General features: G+C 54.8%; 1 protein-coding gene across 1 annotated transcript in view; it reads left to right on the forward strand.

Annotated features, from left to right (window-relative positions):
* LOC138793321 (olfactory receptor 52E2-like) overlaps positions 1 to 21,606 on the forward strand; it is a 32,251-nt gene extending 10,645 nt beyond the window's left edge. The window contains exon 3 of the mRNA XM_069971845.1: positions 21,130 to 21,606. Within this exon, the coding sequence (XP_069827946.1) occupies positions 21,130 to 21,606 (477 nt within the window). The remainder of the gene's footprint in view (positions 1 to 21,129) is intronic.
* The last annotated feature ends 4,385 nt before the right edge of the window (positions 21,607 to 25,991 follow it).

Here is a 25,991-nt window from a genome sequence, read left to right on the forward strand (position 1 = left end):
ATATAGTAGGAGAAGTGGCCTTCCTTTTCTTGGATCCCTTACTGGTCCCTCTTAACTACAATAACCCAGCTACTTACTGGGCCTCCTGATCTATATCACCACCCTCCATCTCTAACCCACTAACCTGCTCAGTGAGCCGAAGTTCCCTCTCAAGGTGGCCAAGTTCCCTCAGTGTTGCAATCTGCTTCTCCAGATCTCTAACTCGAGCTTCTAGATGGGCGACATGCTCGCATCTGTCACAGCGGTACTCACCCTGGAACACCTGCTCCAGCTGTGCGTACATGCGGCAGACTGCGCACTGAATGAATCCTTCCATCTCACCGGCCATCATCCTCAGTGCAACAAAAACAGTGAAAAAGAAAGAGATTTAGCACTTACCACAACTTGAAACTCCTTTTTAAACTCCACTTATTTTCAACCACTTGTCAGCAAGCACAGTGAGTGCTGAGCCTTGATTTAAGCACCTGAGATCAATTAACCCCCCCCCCCCCCCCCCCCCAGGTGCAGAGCAGACCAGAGGGAAAAAAAACTGTTTGGACCTGTTTAACTAAGCAACTATGGCACTAGCTATCTATGCGCTGCAGCAATGCACACCACACAACTGCACAAAAACAACAATATATCAGTCACTCCAAACCCACTGAGTCACCAGCAACTCCTTTTTTAAACTCCACTTATTTTCAACCACTTGTCAGCAAGCACAGTGAGCAAGTGTGTTACACAGTGTGTTACACACAGACCTACACTAACCCCCTTACTTATAGTCTATGGAGTGTTACACACAGGCCTACGCTAACCCCCTTACTTATAGTCTATGGAGTGTTACACACAGGCCTACACTAACCCCCTTACTTATAGTCTATGGAGTGTTACACACAGGCCTACGCTAACCCCCTTACTTATAGTCTATGGAGTGTTACACACAGGCCTACACTAACCCCCTTACTTATAGTCTATGGAGTGTTACACACAGGCCTACACTAACCCCATTACGTATAGTCTATGGAGTGTTACACACAGGCCTACACTAACCCCCTTACTTATAGTCTATAAAGTGTTACACACAGACCTACACTAACCCCCTTACTTATAGTCTATGGAGTGTTACACACAGACCTACACTAACCCCCTTACTTATAGTCTATGGAGTGTTACACACAGGCCTACACTAACCCCCTTATAGTCTATGGAGTGTTACACACAGACCTACACTAACCCCCTTACTTATAGTCTATGGAGTGTTACACACAGGCCTACGCTAACCCCCTTACTTATAGTCTATGGAGTGTTACACACAGGCCTACACTAACCCCCTTACTTATAGTCTATGGAGTGTTACACACAGGCCTACACTAACCCCCTTACTTATAGTCTATGGAGTGTTACACACAGGTCTACACTAACCCCCTTACTTATAGTCTATGGAGTGTTACACACAGGCCTACACTAACCCCCTTACTTATAGTCTATGGAGTGTTACACACAGGCCTACACTAACCCCCTTATAGTCTATGGAGTGTTACACACAGGCCTACACTAACCCCCTTACTTATAGTCTATGGAGTGTTACACACAGGCCTACACTAACCTCCTTACTTATAGTCTATGGAGTGTTACACACAGGCCTACACTAACCTCCTTACTTATAGTCTATGGAGTGTTACACACAGGCCTACACTAACCCCCTTATAGTCTATGGAGTTACACACAGGCCTACACTAACCCCCTTATAGTCTATGGAGTGTTACACACAGGCCTACACTAACCACCTTACTTATAGTCTATAAAGTGTTACACACAGGCCTACACTAACCTCCTTACTTATAGTCTATGGAGTGTTACACACAGGCCTACACTAACCCCCTTATAGTCTATGGAGTGTTACACACAGGCCTACACTAACCCCCTTACTTATAGTCTATGGAGTGTTACACACAGGCCTACACTAACCCCCTTACTTATAGTCTATGGAGTGTTACACACAGGCCTACACTAACCCCCTTACTTATAGTCTATGGAGTGTTACACACAGGCCTACACTAACCCCCTTATAGTCTATGGAGTGTTACACACAGGCCTACACTAACCTCCTTACTTATAGTCTATGGAGTGTTACACACAGGCCTACACTAACCCATACCTCCCAACCGTCCCGGATTTCGCGGGACAGTCCCGTTTTCAGGGTGCTGTCCCACGGTCCCGGAACGGCCCCCAGTGTCCCGCATTATATGTGGCCCCAGCGGAAAAAACAATAAATCAGTTACTCACCTGTCCGCCGGCCCCAGCAGCTCCTCTCCCGGCAGAGCGCGCACTCCCGTCATCCTCCGGGGCGGGCAGCGGGATATACAGACACTGACTGTACCGGAAGTGACCTGCAGCCTCCATCCTGAATTACTTCCGGTACAGTCAGTGTCTCTGTACCCCGCTGCCCGCCCCGGAGGATGACGGGAGTGCGCGCTCTGCCGGGAGAGGAGCTGCTGGGGCCGGCGGACAGGTGAGTTACTGGTTTATTGTTTTTTCCGCTGGGGCCACACTAATGGGGGGTATTTGCTACTCTGTGGGGCACTATATGGGGGATTGGCTACTATGTGGGGCATATATGGGGGATTGGCTACTATGTGGGGCATATATGGGGGATTGGCTACTATGTGGGGCATATATGGGGGATTGGCTACTATGTGGGGCATATATGGGGGCATTGGCTACTATGTGGGGCACTATATGGGGGCATTGGCTACTATGTGGGGCACTATATGGGGGGATTAGCTACTATGTGGGGCATATATGGAGGATTGGCTACTATGTGGGGCACTATATGGGGATTGGCTAATATATGGGGGATTGGCTACTATGTGGGGCATATATGGGGGATTGGATACTATGTGTGGCACTATATGGGGGGATTGGCTACTATGTGGGACACTATATGGGGGGATTGGCTACTATGTGGGGCATATATGGGGGATTGGCTACTATGTGGGGCACTATATGGGGGCATTGGCTACTATGTGGGGCACTATATGGGGATTGGCTACTATGTAAGGCACTATATGGGGGATTGGATACTATGTATGGCACTATATGGGGGCATTGGCTACTATGTGGGGCACTATATGGGGGCATTGGCTACTATGTGGGGCACTATATGGGGGCATTGGCTACTATGTGGGGCATATATGAGGGGATTGGCTACTATGTGGGGCACTATATGGGGGATTGGCTACTATGTGGGGCACTATATGGGGCATTGGCTACTATGTGGGGCACTATATGGGGGATTGGCTACTATGTGGGGCACTATATGGGGGATTGGCTACTATGTGGGGCACTATATGGGGGCATTGGCTACTATGTGGGGCATATATGAGGGGATTGGCTACTATGTGGGGCACTATATGGGGGATTGGCTACTATGTGGGGCACTATATGGGGGATTGGCTACTATGTGGGGCACTATATGGGGATTGGCTACTATGTGGGCACTATATGGGGGGATTGGCTACTATGTTGGGCACTATATGGGGGATTGGATACTATGTGGGGCACTATATGGGGGATTGGATACTATGTGGGGCACTATAATGGGGGATTGGATACTATGTGGGGCACTATAATGGGGGATTGGATACTGTATAGGGCACTATTCAGTCAGCAGCATGTGGTGACTGTAGGGGAGTGGCTATGGAGGGTTGCTATGGGGGCGTGGCTATGGAGGGTTGCTATGGGGGCGTGGCTATGGGGACCGAGGCGCACATGTCCCTCTTTGCTCTTTGCAAAAGTTGGGAGGTATGCACTAACCCCCTTACTTATAGTCTATAAAGTGTTACACACAGGCCTACACTAACCTCCTTACTTATAGTCTATGGAGTGTTACACACAGGCCTACACTAACCCCCTTACTTATAGTCTATGGAGTGTTACACACAGGCCTACACTAACCCCCTTACTTATAGTCTATAAAGTGTTACACACAGGCCTACACTAACCCCCTTACTTATAGTCTATAAAGTGTTACACACAGGCCTACACTAACCCCCTTACTTATAGTCTATAAAGTGTTACACACAGGCCTACACTAACCCCCTTACTTATAGTCTATAAAGTGTTACACACAGGCCTACACTAACCCCCTTATAGTCTATGGAGTGTTACACACAGGCCTACACTAAGCCCCTTACTTATAGTCTATGGAGTGTTACACACAGGCCTACACTAACCCCCTTATAGTCTATGGAGTGTTACACACAGGTCTAGATTGATTTTCATCCATTTCTGCTACTGATCGTGTGAATAGCCCAATAGACATCAATGTGCACTAACTCGGATACGGAAATATGGATCCGTAAATTACGGAACGTGGGAATAAGGCCTAAGTGTTATCTGCAGCTGTGCTGTGTGAGGGTGACATCTAGTGGGTGAAGTAAGGAACAGCGGCCTCCTGTCCTATCCTGTGACACTAGAGACATTTACCAAGGTGTAAGAAGATAAAAGTAATCACATAGTGGGACACTTCAGGCTACTTGTGGAGTGCAACGCCAACACCCCCACAAATCTTAATTTTTTTATATGCACCACATATTTCACAGGGAAGACACCCTCGGCAGCTGTGCGGGAGGGGTCAGGGGGTTCTAACTTCTTAGTAAAAGTAGTGCCCTTCCTTGGGAGCTATAATCCACTTTTGAGTCAGTCTGCAGGCTGTGCTGACTCTCCCCTCACTGTTCTCCTTACTGATTGGTGCAGCAGACGGCCGTCACCTGTTAGGTAAAGGAACTATGTAGGCCGAGCAGGAGGTATAACGTGTATGCCTCCTGCACAGTTTGCAAAAAGCCAGTTTCACAACTGCTGTACTGGATGCGCTGTGCCTGGCCCAGCAAGGACGGGATCAGGTGACTTAACCCCTTCCTTGCCCCCAGCACAGCAAGTGAACAGGCTTAACCACTTGGGGGCCATACAGCTGAGCATGTGTAGGCGAGAGTGTCATAAATGATGATGGAGGAGTGTGACACATAATACATCCCTGAGCTCGGCTGCATTGCACTCTGCATTCTGCAGCACTGGTTTGAGGTAGCGGGGTACTGATCCAGGGTGGTTAGGAACTACGGTATACCTGTTCTTTGTCTCAGTGATGTCTGGTGGCATAACTAGGGCTTATAGTTAAAGGACAATTCCCGTGGGACCCCCCCCCCTCCAAAAAAAACAACAACACAGACACCATACTCACCATCCCTCCGGTGACGATCGCCACTCGATTCGCCCGCCGTCCGCCTCACTGTCACCTGCGTCCGTCGTCCAGCGATGTCTCTCACTTCCGGGTCCTGGGGATGGAAAAGGCTGCCAGTGCGCTTGCGCATCGGCAGCCTTTTCATTGGTTGGAGCGCATCACATGGCTTCCAGCAAGCTCAGCCAATCAGGGCATGTGCACCAGCAGCCTTTTCACTCCCATTCACTTTCCATGAAGACGCCGAGGAGGAAGAAGACCCGGACCGGCTCCCGGCTCTGACGTCGTCGTCACCAGATAGCACCCGGGAGGGGCAGGGGGAGAGCAGGGGGAGGGTCGTTAAGTGGGGGAAGGGGGCCAGCCAAAAATTTTTTGTCGTGGGAGTTGTCCTTTAACCTCTTAACGACGGCCGTTAAGAGTAAACAGAGAGGGCTCCCGGCGTGAGCCCTCTCTGCAGCGCGCGGTCCCCGGTTGCTAAGTGCAGCCAGGGACCGCGTGTATTAGCCGGCTGCATTTGAATAGCAGCTGTGCCCCCTCTCCCTGGTGTCCAGTGGGGGATCTCCCCCCCACGATGCGATCGCGGAGGGGAGATCCGTTCTAATGAGCCGGCCAGGGCTCAGCGTCGGAATGACGCTGATCCCGGCTCGGCAATCTATTCAGATGGTCTGCAGCAGACCATTATAATAGAGCACCGATCTGATGGATCATTGCTCTATTATATACACAGGATTGATCTCAATGGGAGATCAGTGCTGTGTATATAGAAGTCCCCCAGGGGGATCAGTGCTGTGTATATAGAAGTCCCCCAGGGAGATCAGTGCTGTGTATATAGAAGTCCACCAGGGGGATCAGTGCTGTGTATATAGAAGTCCCCCAGGGAGATCAGTGCTGTGTATATAGAAGTCCCCCAGGGGGATCAGTGCTGTGTATATAGAAGTCCCCCAGGGAGCTCAGTGCTGTGTATATAGAAGTCCCCCAGGGGGATCAGTACTGTGTATATAGAAGTTCCCCAGGGGGATCAGTTCTGTGTATATAGAAGTCCCCCAGGGGGATCAGTACTGTGTATATAGAAGTTCCCCAGGGAGATCAGTTCTGTGTATATACAAGTCCCCCAGGGGGATCAGTGCTGTGTATATAGAAGTCCCCCAGGGGGATCAGTGCTGTGTATATAGAAGTCCCCCAGGGGGATCAGTGCTGTGTATATAGAAGTCCCCCAGGGGGATCAGTGCTGTGTATATAGAAGTCCCCCAGGGGGATCAGTACTGTGTATATAGAAGTTCCCCAGGGAGATCAGTTCTGTGTATATACAAGTCCCCCAGGGGGATCAGTGCTGTGTATATACAAGTCCCCCAGGGGGCTTCATATTACTGTAAGTGAAAGTTAAAAAAGTGCTTTTATTAATAAAAAATCCCCTCCACTAATAAAAGTCTGAATCACCCCCCTTTTCCCATTTTACAAATAAAAATAAATAAATAAACATGTTTGGTATCGCAGCGTGCGTAATCGCCCAAACTATTAATTAATCACATTCCTGATCTCGCACGGTAAACGGCGTCAGCGCAAAAAAATCCCAAAGTGCAAAATTGCGCCTTTTTGGTCGCATCAAATCCAGAAAAATTGTAATAAAAAGCGATCAAAAAGTTGCATATGCGCAGTCAAGGTACCGATAGAAAGAACACATCATGGCGCAAAAACTGACACCTCGCACAGCCCCATAGACCAAAGAATAAAAGCGCTATAAGCCGGGGAATGGAGCGATTTTAAGGAACGTATATTTGTTAACAATGGTGTGAATTTTTTACAGGCCATCAGATAATATAAAAGTTATACATGTTATATATCGTTGTTATCGTAATGACTTGAGGAACATATATAACAACTAAGTTTTTCCATAGGACACACGGCGTAAAAATGAAGCCCCCCAAAGAAAAATAATTGCGTTTTTTTTTCAATTTCACTGTGCATATAATTTTTTTCTGGTTTTGCAGCATATTTTATGGAAAAATTCAGCCTGTAATTGCGAAGTACAATTAGTGACGCAAAAAATAAGGGCTCATGTGGGTCTGTAGGTGTAAAAATGCAAGTGCTATGTATGGCCTTATATACACAAGGAGGAAAAACCGAAAACACAAAAACAAAAGTTAGCACGGTCCTTAAGGGGTTAAAAGCTAAATGCTGCTCTTTCTCCCTCCGGCTCTCTCTCCCCCCCAGCTGCTACTCCTGGATAGAGGAGCTGGAAGACAGAGAAGATGGTGGTCTGCAGGGAGCCAGGTAACAACTGTACAGGGGAGACCTATACAGCATTCCCTGCAGCCCCCCTATCCCCCCCACACACAGCATCCCCTGCAGCCCCCCTATCCCACACACACAGCATCCCCTGCAGCCCCCCTATCCCAGACACACAGCATCCCCTGCAGCCCCCCTATCCCAGACACACAGCATCCCCTGCAGCCCCCCTATCCCAGACACACAGCATCCCCTGCAGCCCCCCTATCCCACACACACAGCATCCCCTGCAGCCCCCCTATCCTCCACACACACAGCATCCCCTGCAGCCCCCCTATCCCCCACACACAGCATCCCCTGCAGCGCCCCTATCCCCCCCACACAGCATCCTCTGCAGCCCCCTATCCTCCACACACAGCATCCCCTGCAGCCCCCCTATCCCACACACACAGCATCCCCTGCAGCCCCCCTATCCCCCCCACACAGCATCCTCTGCAGCCCCCTATCCTCCCCACACAGCATCCTCTGCATCCCCCCTATCCCCCACACACAGCATCCCCTGCAGCCTCCCTATCCCACACACACAGCATCCACTGCAGCCCCCTTATCCCCCACACACAGCATCCCCTGCAGCGCCCCTATCCCCCACACACAGCATCCCCTGCAGCCCCCCCATCCCCCCCACAGAATCCCCTGCAGCCCCCCTATCCTCCACACACAGCATCCCCTGCAGCCCCCCATCCCCCCACACAGAATCCCCTGCAGCCCCCCTATCCCACACACACAGCATCCCCTGCAGCTTCCCCTATCCCCCCCACAGCATCCCCTGCAGCCCCCCATCCCCCACACACAGCATCCCCTGCATCCCCCCTATCCCCCACACACAGTATCCCCTTCAGCCACCCATCCCCCCACACAGCATCCCCTGCAGCCACCTATCCCCCCACACAGCATCCCCTGCAGCCCCACTATCCCCCACACACAGCATCCCCCCTATCCCCCCACACAGCATCCCCTGCAGCCCCCCATCCCCCCACACAGCATCGCCTGCAGCCCCCCATCCCCCCACACAGCATCCCCTGCAGCCACCTATCCCCCCACACAGCATCCTCTGCAGCCCCACTATCCCCCACACACAGCATCCCCCCTATCCCCCCACACAGCATCCCCTGCAGCCCCCCATCCCCCCACACAGCATCGCCTGCAGCCCCCCATCCCCCCACACAGCATCCCCTGCAGCCCCCTATCCCCCACACACAGCATCCCCTGCAGCCCCCCTATCCCCCACACAGAGCATCCCCTGCAGCCCCCCATCCCCCCACACAGCATCGCCTGCAGCCCCCCATCCCCCCACACAGCATCCCCTGCAGCCCCCTATCCCCCCCACAGAATCCCCTGCAGCCCCCCTATCCCACACACACAGCATCCCCTGCAGCTTCCCCTATCCCCCCCACAGCATCCCCTGCAGCCCCCCATCCCCCCACACAGCATCCCCTGCAGCCCCCTATCCCCCACACACAGCATCCCCTGCAGCCCCCTATCCCCCACACACAGCATCCCCTGCATCCCCCCTATCCCCCACACACAGTATCCCCTTCAGCCACCCATCCCCCCACACAGCATCCCCTGCAGCCACCTATCCCCCCACACAGCATCCTCTGCAGCCCCACTATCCCCCACACACAGCATCCCCCCCTATCCCCCCACACAGCATCCCCTGCAGCCCCCCATCCCCCCACACAGCATCCCCTGCAGCCCCCCATCCCCCCACACAGCATCCCCTGCAGCCCCCTATCCCCCACACACAGCATCCCCTGCAGCCCCCTATCCCCCACACACAGCATCCCCTGCAGCCCCCCTATCCCCCACACACAGCATCCCCTGCAGCCCCCCATCCCCCCACACAGCATCGCCTGCAGCCCCCCATCCCCCCACACAGCATCCCCTGCAGCCCCCTATCCCCCACACAGAGCATCCCCTGCAGCCCCCCTATCCCCCACACAGAGCATCCCCTGCAGCCCCCCTATCCCCCACACACAGCATCCCCTGCAGCCCCCCTATCTCCTATACAGCATCCTCTGCAGCCCCACTCTCCCCCACACACAGAATCCCCTGCATCCCCCTATCCCCCACACACAGCATCCCCTGCAGCCCCCCATCACCCCACACACAGCATCCCCTGCAGCCCCCCATCCCCCACACAGCATCCCCTGCAGTCCCCCCATCCCCCACACACAGCATCCCCTGCAGCCCCCCTATCCCCACACACAGCATCCCCTGCAGCCCCCCTATCCCCCACACACAGCATCCCCTGCAGCCCCCCTATCCCCCACACACAGCATCCCCTGCAGCCCCCCTATCCCCCACACAGAGCATCCCCTGCAGCAGGGCCGTCTTACCCATTGGGCAGGCGGCTGCCCGGGGGCCCCTGCATCCTAGGGGGCCCCTGCCTTCTGTGACCTGTATTTTTCGCTTTATAAGACGCACTTATAAAACTAAGTGCGTCCTATAAAGTGAAGACGGCTCCCAAGCAGGGCTGAGCACCGCAAGGAAGCCGTCCCGCCCGCCCCCTCTATTGCCCCCTGTATTGCCCCCTCCGCCTGCCCAGCCCGCCCCTTCTATCGCTGCTCAGCTGAGCCGATCAGAAGCCCAGGAAAGTGCAATGAGCAGCACTTTCCTGGGCTTCTGATTGACTCAGCTGAGCGGCGATAGAAGGGGCGGGCGGTCCAGGAACTCACCCTTCCGCCGGCCCCAGCAGCTGATGTCTCCCGGCAGCGCGCACTCCCGTCATCCTCTGGGCACAGGCAGCGGGGTACAGAGACGCTGCCTGTGTCCTGGATGTGTCATGCAGCAGGTCACTTCCGGCACAGGCAGTCTCTCTGTACCCCGCTGCCTGTGCCGGAGGATGACGGGAGTGCGCGCTGCCGGGAGACATCAGCTGCTGGGGCCGGCGGAAGGGTGAGTAACTGGTTTGTTGTTTTGGGGGGCACTGGCTACTATGGGGGGCACTGGCTACTATGGGGGTACTGGCTACTATGGGGGTACTGGCTACTATGGGGGGCACTATATGGGGGGATTGGCTACTATAGGGGGCACTGGCTACTATGGGGGGCACTGGCTACTATGGGGCGCACTGGCTACTATGGGGCGCACTGGCTACTATGGGGGGCACTGGCTACTATGGGGGGCACTGGCTACTATGGGGGGCACTGGCTACTATGGGGGGCACTGGCTACTATGGGGGGCACTGGCTACTATGGGGGGCACTGGCTACTATGGGGGTAATGGCTACTATGGTGGTACTAGCTACTATGGGGGGCACTATATGGGGGGATTGGCTACTATGTGGGGCACTGGCTACTATGGGGGGCACTGGCTACTATGGGGGGCACTGGCTACTATGGGGGGGCACTGGCTACTATGGGGGGCACTGGCTACTATGGGGGGCACTGGCTACTATGGGGGGCACTGGCTACTATGGGGGTACTGGCTACTATGGTGGTACTAGCTACTATGGGGGGCACTATATGGGGGGATTGGCTACTATAGGGGGCACTGGCTACTATGGGGGGCACTGGCTACTATGGGGGGCACTGGCTACTATGGGGGGCACTGGCTACTATGGGGGGCACTGGCTACTATGGGGGGCACTGGCTACTATGGGGGGCACTGGCTACTTTGGGGGGCACTATATGGGGGGATTGGCTACTATGGGGGGCATTATATGGGGGCACTGGCTACTATGGGGGCACTGGCTACTATGGGGGGCACTATATGGGGGGATTGGCTACTATGGGGGGCATTATATGGGGGGATTGGCTACTATGGGGGCACTGGCTACTATGGGGGCACTGGCTACTATGGGGGCCACTGGCTACTATGGGGGGCACTGGCTACTATGGGGGGCACTGGCTACTATGGGGAGCACTGGCTACTATGGGGGGCACTATATGGGGGGATTGGCTACTATGGGGAGGGACTGGCTACTATGGGGCACTGGCTACTATGGGGGCCACTGGCTACTATGGGGAGCACTGGCTACTATGGGGAGCACTGGCTACTATGGGGAGCACTGGCTACTATGGGGAGCACTGGCTACTATGGGGAGCACTGGCTACTATGGGGAGCACTGGCTACTATGGGGGGCACTGGCTACTATGGGGGGCACTGGCTACTATGGGGGGATTGGCTACTATGGGGTAACTATATGGGGGGATTGTCTACTATGGGGGGCACTATATGGGAGCGATTGGCTACTATGGGGGGCACTATATGCAAAGATGTGGGGGATTTGATGGCGACGGTTGGGGGGGGGGGGCAATTCGCACCTCTGCCCAGGGGCCCATAATGCTGTTAAGACGGCCCTGCCCTGCAGCCCCCCTATCCCCCACACAGAGCATTCCCTGCAGCCCCCCTATCCTCCCCACAGCATCCCCTGCAGCCCCCCTATGCCCCACACACAGCATCCCCTGCAGCCCCCCTATGCCCCACACACAGCATCCCCTGCAGCTTCCCCTATCCCACACACACAGCATCCACTGCAGCCCCCTTATCCCCCACACACAGCATCCCCTGCAGCGCCCCTATCCCCCACACACAGCATCCCCTGCAGCCCCCCCATCCCCCCCACAGAATCCCCTGCAGCCCCCCTATCCTCCACACACAGCATCCCCTGCAGCCCCCCTATCCCCCCCACAGAATCCCCTGCAGCCCCCCTATCCCACACACACAGCATCCCCTGCAGCTTCCCCTATCCCCCCCACAGCATCCCCTGCAGCCCCCCATCCCCCACACACAGCATCCCCTGCATCCCCCCTATCCCCCACACACAGTATCCCCTTCAGCCACCCATCCCCCCACACAGCATCCCCTGCAGCCACCTATCCCCCCACACAGCATCCCCTGCAGCCCCACTATCCCCCACACACAGCATCCCCCCTATCCCCCCACACAGCATCCCCTGCAGCCCCCCATCCCCCCACACAGCATCGCCTGCAGCCCCCCATCCCCCCACACAGCATCCCCTGCAGCCACCTATCCCCCCCACACAGCATCCTCTGCAGCCCCACTATCCCCCACACACAGCATCCCCCCTATCCCCCCACACAGCATCCCCTGCAGCCCCCCATCCCCCCACACAGCATCGCCTGCAGCCCCCCATCCCCCCACACAGCATCCCCTGCAGCCCCCTATCCCCCACACACAGCATCCCCTGCAGCCCCCTATCCCCCACACACAGCATCCCCTGCAGCCCCCCTATCCCCCACACAGAGCATCCCCTGCAACCCCCCATCCCCCCACACAGCATCGCCTGCAGCCCCCCATCCCCCCACACAGCATCCCCTGCAGCCCCCTATCCCCCCCACAGAATCCCCTGCAGCCCCCCTATCCCACACACACAGCATCCCCTGCAGCTTCCCCTATCCCCCCCACAGCATCCCCTGCAGCCCCCCATCCCCCCACACAGCATCCCCTGCAGCCCCCTATCCCCCACACACAGCATCCCCTGCATCCCCCCTATCCCCCACACACAGTATCCCCTTCAGCCACCCATCCCCCCACACAGCATCCCCTGCAGCCACCTATCCCCCCACACAGCATCCTCTGCAGCCCCACTATCCCCCACACACAGCATCCCCCCCTATCCCCCCACACAGCATCCCCTGCAGCCCCCCATCCCCCCACACAGCATCGCCTGCAGCCCCCCATCCCCCCACACAGCATCCCCTGCAGCCCCCTATCCCCCACACACAGCATCCCCTGCAGCCCCCTATCCCCCACACACAGCATCCCCTGCAGCCCCCCTATCCCCCACACAGAGCATCCCCTGCAGCCCCCCATCCCCCCACACAGCATCGCCTGCAGCCCCCCATCCCCCCACACAGCATCCCCTGCAGCCCCCTATCCCCCACACAGAGCATCCCCTGCAGCCCCCCTATCCCCCACACAGAGCATCCCCTGCAGCCCCCCTATCCCCCACACAGAGCATCCCCTGCAGCCCCCCTATCTCCTATACAGCATCCTCTGCAGCCCCACTCTCCCCCACACACAGAATCCCCTGCATCCCCCTATCCCCCACACACAGCATCCCCTGCAGCCCCCCATCACCCCACACACAGCATCCCCTGCAGCCCCCCATCCCCCACACAGCATCCCCTGCAGTCCCCCCATCCCCCACACACAGCATCCCCTGCAGCCCCCCTATCCCCACACACAGCATCCCCTGCAGCCCCCCTATCCCCCACACACAGCATCCCCTGCAGCCCCCCTATCCCCCACACAGAGCATCCCCTGCAGCCCCCCTATCCCCCACACAGAGCATCCCCTGCAGCAGGGCCGTCTTACCCATTGGGCAGGCGGCTGCCCGGGGGCCCCTGCATCCTAGGGGGCCCCTGCCTTCTGTGACCTGTATTTTTCGCTTTATAAGACGCACTTATAAAACTAAGTGCGTCCTATAAAGTGAAGACGGCTCCCAAGCAGGGCTGAGCACCGCAAGGAAGCCGTCCCGCCCGCCCCCTCTATTGCCCCCTGTATTGCCCCCTCCGCCTGCCCAGCCCGCCCCTTCTATCGCTGCTCAGCTGAGCCGATCAGAAGCCCAGGAAAGTGCAATGAGCAGCAATTTCCTGGGCTTCTGATTGACTCAGCTGAGCGGCGATAGAAGGGGCGGGCGGTCCAGGAACTCACCCGTCTGCCGGCCCCAGCAGCTGATGTCTCCCGGCAGCGCGCACTCCCGTCATCCTCCGGGCACAGGCAGCGGGGTACAGAGACGCTGCCTGTGTCCTGGATGTGTCATGCAGCAGGTCACTTCCGGCACAGGCAGTCTCTCTGTACCCCGCTGCCTGTGCCGGAGGATGACGGGAGTGCGCGCTGCCGGGAGACATCAGCTGCTGGGGCCGGCGGAAGGGTGAGTAACTGGTTTGTTGTTTTGGGGGGCACTGGCTACTATGGGGGGCACTGGCTACTATGGGGGTACTGGCTACTATGGGGGTACTGGCTACTATGGGGGGCACTATATGGGGGGATTGGCTACTATAGGGGGCACTGGCTACTATGGGGCGCACTGGCTACTATGGGGGGCACTGGCTACTATGGGGGGCACTGGCTACTATGGGGGGCACTGGCTACTATGGGGGGCACTGGCTACTATGGGGGGCACTGGCTACTATGGGGGGCACTGGCTACTATGGGGGCACTGGCTACTATGGGGGGCACTGGCTACTATGGGGGGCACTGGCTACTATGGGGGTACTGGCTACTATGGTGGTACTAGCTACTATGGGGGGCACTATATGGGGGGATTGGCTACTATAGGGGGCACTGGCTACTATGGGGGGCACTGGCTACTATGGGGGGCACTGGCTACTATGGGGGGCACTGGCTACTATGGGGGGGCACTGGCTACTATGGGGGGCACTGGCTACTATGGGGGGCACTGGCTACTATGGGGGCACTGGCTACTATGGGGGGCACTGGCTACTATGGGGGGCACTGGCTACTATGGGGGGCACTGGCTACTATGGTGGTACTAGCTACTATGGGGGGCACTATATGGGGGGATTGGCTACTATAGGGGGCACTGGCTACTATGGGGGGCACTGGCTACTATGGGGGGCACTGGCTACTATGGGGGGCACTGGCTACTATGGGGGGCACTGGCTACTATGGGGGCACTGGCTACTTTGGGGGGCACTATATGGGGGGATTGGCTACTATGGGGGGCATTATATGGGGGCACTGGCTACTATGGGGGCACTGGCTACTATGGGGGGCACTATATGGGGGGATTGGCTACTATGGGGGGCATTATATGGGGGCACTGGCTACTATGGGGGCACTGGCTACTATGGGGGCACTGGCTACTATGGGGGCCACTGGCTACTATGGGGGGCACTGGCTACTATGGGGGGCACTGGCTACTATGGGGGGCACTGGCTACTATGGGGAGCACTGGCTACTATGGGGGGCACTATATGGGGGGATTGGCTACTATGGGGGGCACTATATGGGGGCACTGGCTACTATGGGGCACTGGCTACTATGGGGGCCACTGGCTACTATGGGGAGCACTGGCTACTATGGGGAGCACTGGCTACTATGGGGAGCACTGGCTACTATGGGGAGCACTGGCTACTATGGGGAGCACTGGCTACTATGGGGAGCACTGGCTACTATGGGGAGCACTGGCTACTATGGGGAGCACTGGCTACTATGGGGGGCACTGGCTACTATGGGGGGATTGGCTACTATGGGGTAACTATATGGGGGGATTGTCTACTATGGGGGGCACTATATGGGAGCGATTGGCTACTATGGGGGGCACTATATGCAAAGATGTGGGGGATTTGATGGCGACGGTTGGGGGGGGGGGGGCAATTCGCACCTCTGCCCAGGGGCCCATAATGCTGTTAAGACGGCCCTGCCCTGCAGCCCCCCTATCCCCCACACAGAGCATTCCCTGCAGCCCCCCTATCCTCCCCACAGCATCCCCTGCAGCCCCCCTATGCCCCACACACAGCATCCCCTGCAGCTTCCCCTATCCCCCACACACAGCATCCCCTGCAGCCCCCCCATCCCCCCACACACAGCATCCCCTGCAGCTTCCCCTATCCCCCACACAGCATCCCCTGCAGCCCTCCATCCTCCCCCACACAGCATCCCCTGCAGCTTCTCTTATCCCCCCCACACAGCATCCCCTGCAGCCCCCCATAGCATCCCCTGCAGCCCTCCATCCTGCCACACACACAGCATCCCCTGCAGCTTCTCTTATCCCCCCACACAGCATCCCCTGCAGCCCCCCATCCCCCCCACAGAATCCCTGCAGCCCTCCCATCCTTACACACACATAGAATCCCTCCATCCCCCCCAACACAGCATCCCTGCAGCCCCCCCCCCCCACAGCATCCCCCCATCACCCCACACACAGCATCCCCTATGGCACCCCTTCATCCCCCCCATACACACACACACCCACACAAAGCATAACCAGTGACACGTTCCTCCCATCTCCCCACCCCCCCAGCCCTACACTGTATCGCAGGGCCATCTATTCCCTTCCCCCACCAACCAAGGGCAGCAGCCACACAGGATGAGAGGAGGACAGAGCAGGAACCAGGACAGGTGAGAACTACATTTCCCACCATGTCCTCCTAACAGTTCATGGTGGGAGTTGTAGTTTTGCAGTCTGTGGACATTCAGGTGCAGGACTACAACCCCCATCAAGCCCTATTGGCAAACCATAATGGGAGTTAAAGTTCTGCAACAGATTAAGAGGTTGATGCAGTGTAGGCTGTAGAACTACATCTCCCAGCATGATCCTGTGTGGCTGTGGTAGAACAACAACTCCCAGCATGATCATCTGATGCTTTGGTAGAACTACAGTATGTGTGTATGTTGTTTTGTTTACCATTATTTATACTAATAGGGGGTGCGAACATGAGGGGGAAGGAGAATGGAACTATGGGTGACGGATTGGTCATACCCACAGGGGGATTGCTTGGAGGGGAGAGTTCTGGGGGGGGGGGGGGGGGGGCATTTTGACTGCAAAAAGTGATCATGTGAAGGGAAAAGTGAACTATGGTGAAAATACAGACTGCACATAGACCCAAAGCAACCAAAAACCATCATTAATAAGCATAGCTGCCAGGAATAAAGACACAGACACCGATATAACTTTTGCTGGGTGGTGATCGGCCACAGCTTTTAATTATTTCTCAAACCAAACCAATAACCGGGCAGGTAGTGCCGAACTCTTAGACCGAGGGGTGTAAAGGGGTATGCCGGACGACAGACTCCTGCCGTGCAAGTCCGCCTTACTAACCCAACACGCCTGCTTAGCAGGTAATTTCCGCCACGGAGGAGACCCTGTAGCCCTACACGGGGCTCCGACCACCACCCAACAAAGAGGGCCTGCTCAATGCCATCTTGGATGCAAGATAAATATATCGGCTCAATATATATCAGAGCACTCCATCAACTTCCATCAATCCCTGTTATCGCCCTTTAACCGGTGACACTCCACCCTAGAGCATCATCGAACAAAACAGGACTTGTGAGTGTTCAGTGAGAGGTAGTGGATACCATACCAAGAGTCCAAGATGTTACACACCGCAGATTATTGTCGCCATGCCTGATCTCTGCAGATTGAGCAGCCCACAGTGTAGAGTTCTCCACAATCCAAACCAATGAGTGAACCTAGAGAAGAAAAAAGATAAATTTAAAACAACCAAAACAGCAGCTTCAAAACCCATGTAGTGTGCAAAGCAAGAGCAAATGGTAACGCCTATTGCAAATGAACTCAGTCTAGGAAAGGTCTTACTGCTCCATAGCCACCTCTAATGTAAGGGAGTGTGTCTCTAAGCCACTGGGAGAGAGTGCAAGGGTTGCAAAAGACTGAAAAATGGAGCAAGATTAAAACAGTGAGGAAGTGGGGGGTTAATCCTTGTGAACCAAGAATCTATTACCTAGAACCATGATTTCTGAAAGTCGACCACAAGCCACTCTGAACAGGCCGAGCATGAGACCGTCTGCAGTGGTGCTCACACCCTGTAATCACGGAATCACTCCTTAACTTATGGACCCAGACTCAGATCGGGTTTTTTCTCATGATATCCCCATTTAAGAGAAAAGGACCTCGCAATTATCAAAGTCTACTAAAACCGCTCAAACAACTTGGCCTCGTATGAGGACTTGCAAGCCGAAGGGCAAAGCTGAATAAGTAGCCAAGATAATTGAAAGGCGATGGCACTCCATGGGCATGTGCTCCCTTCTTCACCCCTTAAGAGCCCGGCATATAGGGAAGACTAAGTGACATCTTCTCTATCCAACATTAAGCATAAATACAATTCTGAGCAAGATCCCAAGAAACCAGACTATCTTAAGCGCAACGAAAGATCAATTGTAAACTTCAGCAGTGCGGCAGGATCAGCAGCAATTTCCCAACAGTCCATCAAAGAGAACCACCTTCCCACACCTTACCGTAATGCTGCCACATGGCCAGGATGACCGGTGAGGAGTGACATCCATTGAGGTCCACTAGGTGGGCATGGCCTGCCCATCATACTAGACCCAGAGAGAAGCTTACAAACAACCTGGAAACAAAACTGAGACATATCACTGCACAAATGTCATCAATACCAGGAACATGGTGAACCCTGAAATAAATAGAATATTCTAAGCAGTGAAGGACTGGTAAGATAGATGTCTACAGACAGGAAGGAAAGCCAAGCTATTAATGCATGAGACCACACTCAATGTCCATCCACAAACCAACTGGGCTGATGGGAAAGATGTGTGTTTATTTATTCTTAGTTTTATGATTAACCCCTTCATGACAGCCCAAAATGGCCTGAATGACCGTGCCAATATTTATTGTTGCATTTCAGGAACAAGTGTACTGTGTAATGGTGCCTTTTATGACAAATATTTATGGGGTGAATTTATTTATTTATTTTTTTATTATTATTTAGTTTTATGATCAAATAATTATACTCTTTTTGGAAGGAGAGACACTCAACATCCTACTAATATAGTGGCAGAGATGTTACCACGGTAAGTTTCAAGCCTGTTCCTCAAAGCCCATGGTCAGCCTTTAATGGCCTACTGAGATGTATACAGTGTTCAGGCCACTTGGATCCTCGGTAGTAAGAGAGAAGTAGCAAGCGAAAATCCCTTAGGCATAACCCGACAGAAGGGGGCTAAAGCCGCTTAAGGTTCCCTCCTCATACCCAACAAACCATCAAGGAGATCCAGCAACCTCCGCAATTCTGCAGAAGGAAAGCCGGCTTCATAAAAACCATCCACTCCAGGGAGGAGCTGGAATACAAACTAGTGCAAGAATATGAACAATGCAATGAGTGGTTGTGGTGGGGCTCAATATAATAGAATATTAAGCGCAGCAGGAGGTGTACAGACAAGGCAGCAACCAGACGGCAGACTCTATATACAACCAGAAAGCAGACTCTATATACAACCAGACGGCAGACTCTATATACAACCAGACGGCAGACTCTATATACAACCAGACGGCAGACTCTATATACAACCAGACGGCAGACTCTATATACAACCAGACGGCAGACTCTATATACAACCAGACGGCAGACTCTATATACAACCAGACGGCAGACTCTATATACAACCAGACGGCAGACTCTATATACAACCAGACAGCAGACTCTATATACAACCAGACAGCAGACTCTATATAAAACTGAACTGAAAACCAAAACACAAAATACCAGCTGCTTACTTATAGAGGTGCTGGTAGAATCAAGGAGCCATCGCTGTTACGCTCACTGGCGTCCTACTGCTCGTTACCTGGGGTCTATAATCTAGATGGATAGGAGGTCTGGGAGAACGCATGGTGATGTACGGGCCTCTGCAGGTGGAGCCCTTGTGCTTTTATCTGAACATACCTGCAAACTTGACCTGGGTGACGCACCGCCACGGGACCCAAAGAGATGTGTTACCAGAGCCACTGGTTGGGCCAATAAAGAGGCGATGATTGGTGTGCAAGTATAAGCCAAAGCCAGAGCAAAGTGTCTATGGGAGTCCTGTCATGCTGTGTGATTATATGCATCATAAATACTGTCCCAATATATATATATATATATATATATATATATATATATATATATATATATATATATATATCCAGTTCTCAAAACCTATACATTATATAGAATATCTATAAAGAACACCTATGCACTATACAGAACAATTTGAGACCACCCAGGCCACAGGCAAGCAGCAACCAGCCTTGGATTTCTGTGAAGTGTATGGGGACGATGCTGCTAGTGATGGCACTGGATGGCAGCTTGTTTCCATTTTTTGTTGATAAAATGTGAAAATACTTAAATGAAATAATCTTATTTTAATTGCAACTCACTTTGATTCCATGTAAAACTAACCCTATTAGTCTGTATAAAACAGAAAGTATATATGTGCACAGGTGTAATTAAAATCATGACCACTAGATGGCGCTGTTCACACTGTAATAGGCAGATGTAAGTGTCTCCTAACAGTCTGACATGTACATTACTGAGCTGTATTGTGACAGTCAGGTAGTTGTGCTAATACACCGGCCTATGCTGAGATACCCGCAGACTGTCATCTATCATTGTCATCTATTATCATGATCTGTCTAGCTATTCGCTGATTAAAATCCTAGACTGTTCCTGCATCTAATTTCCCTCCATATAGAAGTGTCCTCAGACTCAGAATAGCGACCTATGACCCATAGCCCAACCCGGGTGAAGCACGTCTGGAGCCAGGTGTCTTCTCAATCCAAGGTAGCTGACTTGGCATACTCTGTCTGTGGGGGTCATTCCCTTTCCATCACATATTGATCCACCGATACCAAGGACCAAGCGTCCATATATTGTCTGGAATAAAATTATTATTTTACCTCCTCATCTAATGAGGGGGGCACCATCTTTTAGGGAAGGACAGCTGCTCTGAAAGTAACTGGCACCAGATGGGGAGGACAATTTACCCACAAACATTTTCAGGGCAGCTAAAACTTTGGAGTCATCCCCCCCCCCACCCCCCCTTACCCCACCGAGCGACACTTACTCACCAACTACAGGCGGAGCGGAAAGCGTCAGACAAGGCTCTGGAGGATCCATCATTACTGAAATCACTGCTAGAGCAACTGGATCATGTCTTAGTGTGCTTGTCTGGACCAGGCCGCCCTGGAAAAGCAAATTCACCGCTGGAGCCACAGGATCAGGGCTTGGCGTGTTTGTCTGGACCAGGCCGCCACCCTGGGAAAGCGAATTCACCGCTGGAGCCACAGGATGAGGGCTTGGCGTGCTTTTCTGGACCAGGCCGCCACTCTGGGAAAGCGAATTCACCGCTGGAGCCACAGGATGAGGGCTTGGCGTGCTTTTCTGGACCAGGCCGCCACCCTGGGAAAGCGAATTCACCGCTGGAGCCACAGGATCAGGGCTTGGCGTGTTTGTCTGGACCAGGCCGCCACCCTGGGAAAGCAAATTCACTGCTGGAGCCACAGGATGAGGGCTTGGCGTGCTTTTCTGGACCAGGCCGCCACCCTGGAGAAGAGGGGCCCCGCCCCCTCAAGTCAGTGCGCACTATGTGACCAGACTCCTTGGATCTGGAACGCTCAAGCAATCCCGGAATCCCTAGAATGGAGTCAGGAGTAGCGTAGAATGATACCAGGCTGAAACGCGGCAACAACAGAGCCACGAACCCTGGGAGGAACATAAAAAGTGGGACCTGCGCCTGCAAATATGGGACAGTAACAGCATCACAATATGGTCCATTCACCTCAGGATACTGAGGGGGACCAGTATAGTCTATAGAGGATGAGCCCTCATTAGAGAGCACTACCACCTCACCAGTGGGCTGTATGGTGATGGGGGGTGCTGTATGGTGATGGGGGGAGGCTGTATGGTGATGGGGGGAGGCTGTATGGTGATGGGGGGGGGGGGCTGTATGGTGATGGGGGGAGGCTGTATGGTGATTGGGGGGGGGGCTGTATGGTGATGGGGGGGGCTGTATGGTGATGGGGGGGGCTGTATGGTGATGGGGGGGGGGGCTCTATGGTGATTGGGGGGGGGGCTCTATGGTGATTGGGGGGGCTGTATGGTGATAGGGGGGAGGCTGTATGGTGATGGGGGGGGCTGTATGGTGATGGGGGGGGCTGTATGGTGATTGGGGGGGGGGCTGTATGGTGATTGGGGGGGGGGCTGTATGGTGATTGGGGGGAGGCTGTATGGTGATTGGGGGGAGGCTGTATGGTGATGGGGGGGCTGTATGGTGATGGGGGTAAGGCTGTATGGTGAGGGGGGGAGGCTGTATGGTGATGGGGGGGCTGTATGGTGATGGGGGGGGCTGTATGGTGATGGGGGGAGGCTGTATGGTGAGGGGGGGAGGCTGTATGGTGATGGGGGGAGGCTGTATGGTGATGGGGGGAGGCTGTATGGTGATTGGGGGGAGGCTGTATGGTGATGGGGGGGCTGTATGGTGAGGGGGGGGAGGCTGTATGGTGAGGGGGGGAGGCTGTATGGTGATGGGGGGAGGCTGTATGGTGATGGGGGGAGGCTGTATGGTGAGGGGGGAGGCTGTATGGTGAGGGGGGGAGGCTGTATGGTGAGGGGGGGAGGCTGTATGGTGAGGGGGGGAGGCTGTATGGTGAGGGGGGGAGGCTGTATGGTGAGGGGGGGAGGCTGTATGGTGATGGGGGGAGGCTGTATGGTGATGGGGGGAGGCTGTATGGTGAGGGGGGGAGGCTGTATGGTGAGGGGGGGAGGCTGTATGGTGAGGGGGGGAGGCTGTATGGTGAGGGGGGGAGGCTGTATGGTGATGGGGGGAGGCTGTATGGTGATTGGGGGAGGCTGTATGGTGATTGGGGGGAGGCTGTATGGTGATGGGGGGGCTGTATGGTGATGGGGGGAGGCTGTATGGTGAGGGGGGGAGGCTGTATGGTGATGGGGGGGGCTGTATGGTGATGGGGGGGGGCTGTATGGTGATGGGGGGAGGCTGTATGGTGAGGGGGGGAGGCTGTATGGTGAGGGGGGAGGCTGTATGGTGATGGGGGGAGGCTGTATGGTGATTGGGGGGAGGCTGTATGGTGATGGGGGGAGGCTGTATGGTGAGGGGGGGGAGGCTGTATGGTGAGGGGGGGAGGCTGTATGGTGAGGGGGGGAGGCTGTATGGTGAGGGGGGGAGGCTGTATGGTGATGGGGGGAGGCTGTATGGTGATTGGGGGAGGCTGTATGGTGAGGGGGGGAGGCTGTATGGTGATTGGGGGAGGCTGTATGGTGATTGGGGGGAGGCTGTATGGTGATGGGGGGGGCTGTATGGTGATGGGGGGGCTTTATGGTGATGAGGGGGTTAGAACAGCTAAGTGAGGTGCAGCCTCATGAGCAGCAGCTGTAAGTGGGCATAAAATGTCTCTGAGGCAAATAAGAGGGAGGGGGATGGGGAGGAGGGCACATGGGACAGGGAGAGAATAGCAGGCACTGTGCATCTCTGGGCGACATGGAATTACTTACTATGAGGTGCACTGGAAACTAAGTGCCAGCATGGGGCCCAACTGCTGTGAGGGGCAGATACACGGAGCAGACACCCAAACTCCAACCAGGGAACTACTGAGGGATTACCAGAGGGGGCGGAGCTCAGACAGGAAGTGTCCTCACCAGAGGGGGCGGAGCTCAGACAGCAAGTGTCCTCACCAGAGGGGGCGGAGCTCAGACAGGAAGTGTCCTCACCAGAGGGGGGCGGAGCTCAGACAGCAAGTGTCCTCACCAGAGGGGGCGGAGCTCAGACAGCAAGTGTCCTCACCGGAGGGGGCGGAGCTCAGACAGCAAGTGTCCTCACCAGAGGGGGCGGAGCTCAGACAGCAAGTGTCCTCACCAGAGGGGGGCGGAGCTCAGACAGCAAGTGTCCTCACCAGAGGGGGCGGAGCTCAGACAGCAAGTGTCCTCACCAGCCCTCACCCTCTGCCTGGTCACACCTATAGTGTTACCAGCAGCTTCACATCAGCACAAGCGGCCATGGATTCTCCACACAAACCGGCTGCAGGTCCGTCCTGTGGAGACTGAGGGCAGGAAGAGGAAGGTCAGGTTCCTAAAGGCAGAGGGAGGGGCCAGAGCAAGGAGGGAATCCGGCCTATTGGCCACAGAGCTCATAGGAAACACCCAGGAGCTGTGTCTGAGAGGGGTGTGGGAGGAGCTACAGCCTCACAGGAACTGGTAACCCTTTCCTGGCAGCTGCTGACCATCAGGTTTTAGGAGGAAATAGAGGAGAGTGCATGTGCAGTCAGTATGCACCCCCCATATCCAGTCAGGTGCCTTCCAGAAACCTCAGGTGTTTTCCAGCATCTTGTATTGTAGTCAGTATGATGGAAGTCACCCAGCTTTCCCAGCATCCTACATTCAGTATGATGGAGGTCACCCAGCTTTCCCAGCATCTTATACTCAGTATGATGTGGTCACCCAGCTTTCCCAGCATCTTATATTCAGTATGATGGAGGTCACCCAGCTTTCCCAGCATCTTATACTCAGTATGATGGAGGTCACCCAGCTTTCTCACCATCTTATACTCAGTATGATGTGGTCACCCAGCTTTCTCACCATCTTATATTCAGTATGATGGAGGTCACTCAGCTTTCCCAGCATCTTATACTCAGTATGATGTGCTCACCCAGCTTTCCCAGCATCTTATACTCAGTATGATGGAGGTCACCCAGCTTTCCCAGGATCTTATACTCAGTATGATGTGCTCACCCAGCTTTCTCACCATCTTATATTCAGTATGATGGAGGTCACCCAGCTTTACCAGCATCCTACATTCAGTATAATGGAGGTCACCCAGCTTTCCCAGCATCTTATACTCAGTATGATGTGGTCACCCAGCTTTCCCAGCATCTTATACTCAGTATGATGTGGTCACCCAGCTTTCCCAGCATCTTATATTCAGTATGATGGAGGTCACCCAGCTTTACCAGCATCCTACATTCAGTATGATGGAGGTCACCCAGCTTTACCAGCATCTTATACTCAGTATGATGTGGTCACCCAGCTTTCCCAGCATCTTGTATTCAGTATGATGGAGGTCACCCAGCTTTCTCACCATCTTATATTCAGTATGATGGAGGTCACCCAGCTTTACCAGCATCCTACATTCAGTATGATGGGGTTACCCAGCTTTCCCAGCATCTTATACTCAGTATGATGTGGTCACCCAGCTTTCTCACCATCTTATATTCAGTATGATGGAGGTCACCCAGCTTTCCCAGCATCTTATACTCAGTATGATGTGGTCACCCAGCTTTCCCAGCATCTTATACTCAGTATGATGTGGCCACCTAGCTTTCTCACCATCTTATATTAAGTATGATGGAGGTCACCCAGCTTTCCCAGCATCTTATATTCAGTATGATGGAGGTCACCCAGCTTTCTCACCATCTTATACTCAGTATGATGGAGGTCACCCAGCTTTCCCAGCATCTTATACTCAGTATGATGCGGTCACCCAGCTTTCCCAGCATCTTATACTCAGTATGATGGAGGTCACCCAGTATATATGCCTCTCCGCCTCTCAGCCGTGCCTCTCAGCCGTGCCTCTCCGCCGTGCCTCTCCGCCTCTCAGCCGTGCCTCTCCGCCTCTCAGCCGTGCCTCTCCGCCTCTCAGCCTTGCCTCTCCGCCTCTCAGCCGTGCCTCTCCGCCTCTCAGCCGTGCCTCTCCGCCTCTCAGCCGTGCCTCTCAGCCGTGCCTCTCCGCCTCTCAGCCGTGCCTGTCCGCCTCTCAACCCTGCCTCTCCGCCTCTCAGCCCTGCCTCTCCGCCTCTCAGCTTTGTCTCTCAGCCGTGCCTCTCCGCCTCTCAACCTTGCCTCTCAGCCGTGCCTGTCCGCCTCTCAACCCTGCCTCTCCGCCTCTCAGCCTTGCCTCTCAGCCGTGCCTCTCCGCCTCTCAACCCTGCCTCTCCGCCTCTCAGCCGTGCCTCTCCGCCGTGCCTCTCCGCCTCTCAGCCGTGCCTCTCCGCCTCTCAGCCGTGCCTCTCCGCCTCTCAGCCGTGCCTCTC

This window comes from Dendropsophus ebraccatus, chromosome 5, assembly GCF_027789765.1.
Source record: "Dendropsophus ebraccatus isolate aDenEbr1 chromosome 5, aDenEbr1.pat, whole genome shotgun sequence".
NCBI lineage: Eukaryota > Metazoa > Chordata > Amphibia > Anura > Hylidae > Dendropsophus > Dendropsophus ebraccatus.